Source organism: Solanum pennellii, chromosome 4 (genome assembly GCF_001406875.1).
Source record: "Solanum pennellii chromosome 4, SPENNV200".
NCBI classification, from domain to species: domain Eukaryota; kingdom Viridiplantae; phylum Streptophyta; class Magnoliopsida; order Solanales; family Solanaceae; genus Solanum; species Solanum pennellii.
In genome coordinates this window covers 68833003-68837232 of record NC_028640.1, presented here as the reverse complement: position 1 = coordinate 68837232, position 4230 = coordinate 68833003, and the positions used below count along the sequence as shown (strand labels likewise).

The following is a 4230-nucleotide window of genomic DNA, read 5'->3' as shown; positions in this document are numbered from 1 at the left end:
TGAATCTCAATATAAAAATGACCATTCCAGAGGCTGAATGGTCAAGTGATGAACAGAGACAGAAAATCACAAAAATGTTAACTGAACAGTCAATGACATTCCTTTATACTGTAAAACTCATTTTCTAAGCTTCATAATAATAAAATTCTAATTCAATGGCGACAAACAATATAATCTCGTAAGTGGAGTCAGAAAGGGTGGTGTATACAGAGTCTTACACCAAGATTGCAAGCAACAACAACTAAAAGAAACTGAAAAAGGAAACCCAGCTAAAGAGTTAAAAAAGCAAACTTAAGTCATAAGTGATTATACAATCCCAAACAAGATGAATATCACCAAAAATGAATCAAAGATCCACTGTTTCCCTAAATTTCTTTACAAATATGAAGTGAAAATACATTATTTTCACCTCTTTAAACTACTTATTTTTCTGGCACCATTAACCATTCTCCCTCATCTTCTCATCTAAAAAAGGTCCCAAAAAAAAAAGAAAAGAAAAGAACTGAAAAGGGAAAATCTATATATCATATTCTAAATTGATGATTGTTTCAGTCATGATTCCCTCGTCCGATAGAGTCGAGGCCTTCAGTCCTGCTCCGAACAATTCGATGGAATACTTCCCTAACCTGGCGCTCTAAAGGGTCTAATCCATTCTTTAAACCATCATAAACAAGTCCAAGTTCATGAACTCTTAGCTTCACTTCTCCATCTTTTTCCTCTGTGATTGGAAAATGAACCGTATCGATCAATTCATTCATATGATGAGCGCATTTCTCCATCTCATGAATCTCCTTCAACAATCCACAAGCATTTCTACGATCCCTCTTCTTCGATTCCTCCAAAATCCTTTCATGGAGTGATAGGATTGGGACGGCCCAAACGAATTGCCTAGTCACATAAAAATGGGTCTGCAACCCACGGTCCTGGCATGGTATTGCTGCCACAAGTGCCCACATTACAAAGTATAACACATAACTCATTGTGAAAACAGCCAACGCTAATCCATTTGTAGCAGCAATTTCATTATTTTTTGGAGCAACTAAGTTGTTACCAATTGCTTGAAGCTGCCTAGCAGCAGACCAATTTCTAGAAACACTCCATGACAATGATCTAAAATGGCCTAAAGATTTATGATCATTCTGAGTATTGTTTCGGCCAAATGACCTGTTTCTATGAGCAACAGATGTATTAGACTCCTTCTCATCAAGCATACCAATTGCAAAATCAATCAAAGCCTTCTTAGCACGACGAAATTGACCTTCACCAACACACCTCTGATTTTCCAATGCACACAGAACAATCTCCAACTGCTTCTGCCACTGCTTTATCTGCTCAATTCCATCCCTTATCGCGTTACAAACATCCAATCCCTTCACACTCCTATCGAAATATTCAGTAACGTATCTGTCCATAGGAGGTTTGTTCAAACTAGCAGTGTTGTTGAACAAAACAGACCTGAATTGCTCCTGGCAACAGAGGAACACATCCAACAGCTTACGGATCCAGGGAACCGAAAGCAATTGATCAGAATCAACAGAAGATAATTCATTAAAACGCTCAGCCACTTGCTTCTGGAAAGCTTCGAGTTCAATCTCTTGACTAGTCGCCTCATGAGCAGCTTCCATGGAATGCACCTGATCTCGACGCATACTCAAAAGAGATCTCCCAAAATTTGTGAAAGATGCAGATGCTCCTTGATAATCTGTAACTGGCATTTCTAGATTACTCTTTTTTTCACATGAAACACTCAAAAAAAAAAAATTGAAAATCTGAAATCAACCCACAAATTGTTGAATAGAAGAGAACAAAAACACGAAATTGAGATCAAACTTAATTTGGATTTGAGAGTGTCCAAATTATCAACAATCAAATGCAAATGAAAAGATTGATTAAGAAAAAAGCAATGAATTAAGAAGAGAGAAGACAAAGTCTACAAAGGCAAAGAGAGAGGATTTTTTTGGGAACCCTAACAGCAGGAAAACGCCCTTATATTCTGCTCAATTTCCACCGCGTATATGGGTTTGTTGGAATTTTAATTTTTTTTTATATAAAAAGAAAAAGGATGAAAGAGAAATTTCAATAATTGTAAAAATTGAAATTTCTCAAAAAGGTACCCCACCAACTTAAATGGAAATTCAATGAATTATTTTTGTTAAAGCTTCTGTAATTTTTAATAAAAAAATTATATCTTTGTTAAAAAAGAAAAAATGAGATACGATGGATATATCAAATTAAAAAAAAAAAAGATAAAGAATAAATTAAAAGTGCTCGAAAGTTGAAATGTCACCCGTTGAGCTGATTTGGTTAATAAGCATTTGTGGTACTTTTCATACGCATAGATAAATTTTTTAAAAATATTTATAATCCAAAATTGATTGATTTATAAACTTAAATAAATAATCTTTAAATTAGTGGCTCATTATAACTTATAAACTTTAAATAAATTATTGGAAATTCATCTTTCAACATCTATTTAATTATAAAATATAGTTAAAATTTTAAAAATCTAATCTTCAAATATTTTCGAATTATCAAAAATTGATTCAGACAAATTTTTGAATATTAGAATTTTTTTACTCAGAAAATTTAACTATTTTCAAATAACATGCATATTCAAAAATAATTTTGAATCTCAAAATTATTTACTCCCTCTGTTTCTATTTAGTTGTATTTTATAAAAGACACACATATTAAGATAACAATAATTAATATAGTGAAGTTACAATCTTACCCTTATTAAATATGCTTTCAAAAAGGTTGATGAATTAAAACTATGAAATTTTCAAGAAGTTTAAATGAGGGTATAATAGAAAAAAAATTATCCTTTCTTGATTTGTCAAAATGGACAACTAAATAGAGACATCTAAAACAGAAAATATGAACAAGTAAATAGGGATAGAGGAAATATATCCAAATTGAGGGCTAAGTATCATTAATTAGGACGTAAATAAATATTTTGATATTTTTAAGTAAACACGTACTATCACACGCAAGGAACGCGTATGAAGTTCAATTTAGATGGGCCAATGTAAGAACGTGTAACATAAATTTTTCAAAAAGAATAATCTATGATATTGACTTTTATCCATTGGATTTACTTTATTTGTTTGATTTAAGGGTCGAGATTAAATTAAATGTCTAATATGTCCTATTTGGGTGAACGTTTTTGGTCACCTTAGCTGACATAGTCCTGTGAAACATATTATATAATCTAAGATAATAGATAATAGAATATAGTTAGGCATACATTTCATAATTATTTTCTAAAAATAAGTTGAAAGATGCGGTATCAAAAAAATAAATAAATTATTTTTAAATTAAATGTCATTTTCTTAAAATAAGAAGAGTATTCTTTCAATTCATTTTAATCGTCATGCTTATTGATATAAAAAAAAATTGTGACATACTCATGTGTAATTTTCATTATCATTTTATTCCAAAATAGTTAGTTTAAGGATTCAAGAGTATCATTGAGAATTATTTTCAATTATATTCTTTATATTATAAAAATACTCGATCCCTCTGATCCGGTTTTTTCATATTTAAAAATGACGTTTTCATTATTTTATTTTGATTTAAATAAACGATATTTTACATAATAAAAAGATCGTATTAGTAATTGTTTTCTTTTGAATTTATTGCTATTTAGTTAAGTGATTTCGTGTAACCTAGGAACTTTATTTTAATCTGTACTTTTGCCTTGATCCTAACTTATACAACGCATATTTCATTTTAATTTGTCCCAAAAATTATCACATTTCACTTTAGAATCAAATAAATATCTAAAGCTATTTTTAAATTATAAATTTTAAAAGTTTTTTATTTTTTTATAAAATAGTTATCAAGTCAAACATTGTCATTAAATTTGAAACAAAGAAAGTATCTATAGAGGTAAAATTAGTAAGAATATGAATAACTTGGTAAATTACACCTTTTCTTATAGTAATTTTTTTAATAAACATGAAAGACCTAAAATAACAATTTAAATAAAAAGTAATAATTAATTGTATATTAGTTTTGACCTTACCCTTACCAAATAAATATTTAAAAAGATTAATATGATGAAAATAATTAGTAGCATTAAATTGAAACTAAAAAATGCATAACATAATTTAAGTATTTAACAAAATTAATTATTTTTTAAGAGTAACATATACCATTGCAACTTACGACTAAACTGAACAGGAGAGGTAATATTAAATAAACATGATTAAGAAATATATATATTTC

At 29.3% G+C, this 4230-nt stretch overlaps 1 protein-coding gene across 1 annotated transcript; it reads right to left on the bottom strand.

The window, feature by feature from the left end:
• Nucleotides 1–270: 270 nt before the first annotated feature.
• On the bottom strand, nucleotides 271–2011 carry LOC107018229. The gene has a single exon (XM_015218651.2). It carries the CDS (start codon nucleotides 1713–1715, stop codon nucleotides 549–551), a length of 1167 nt encoding a protein of 388 aa, XP_015074137.1. The 5' UTR covers nucleotides 1716–2011; the 3' UTR covers nucleotides 271–548.
• Between the last annotated feature and the right edge of the window lie 2219 nt (nucleotides 2012–4230).

What these genes read in the sequence shown, in the direction of transcription:
- LOC107018229 (XM_015218651.2), bottom strand. Translation starts at nt 1,715, where the DNA reads ATGCCAGTTACAGATTATCAAGGAGCATCTGCATCTTTCACAAATTTT.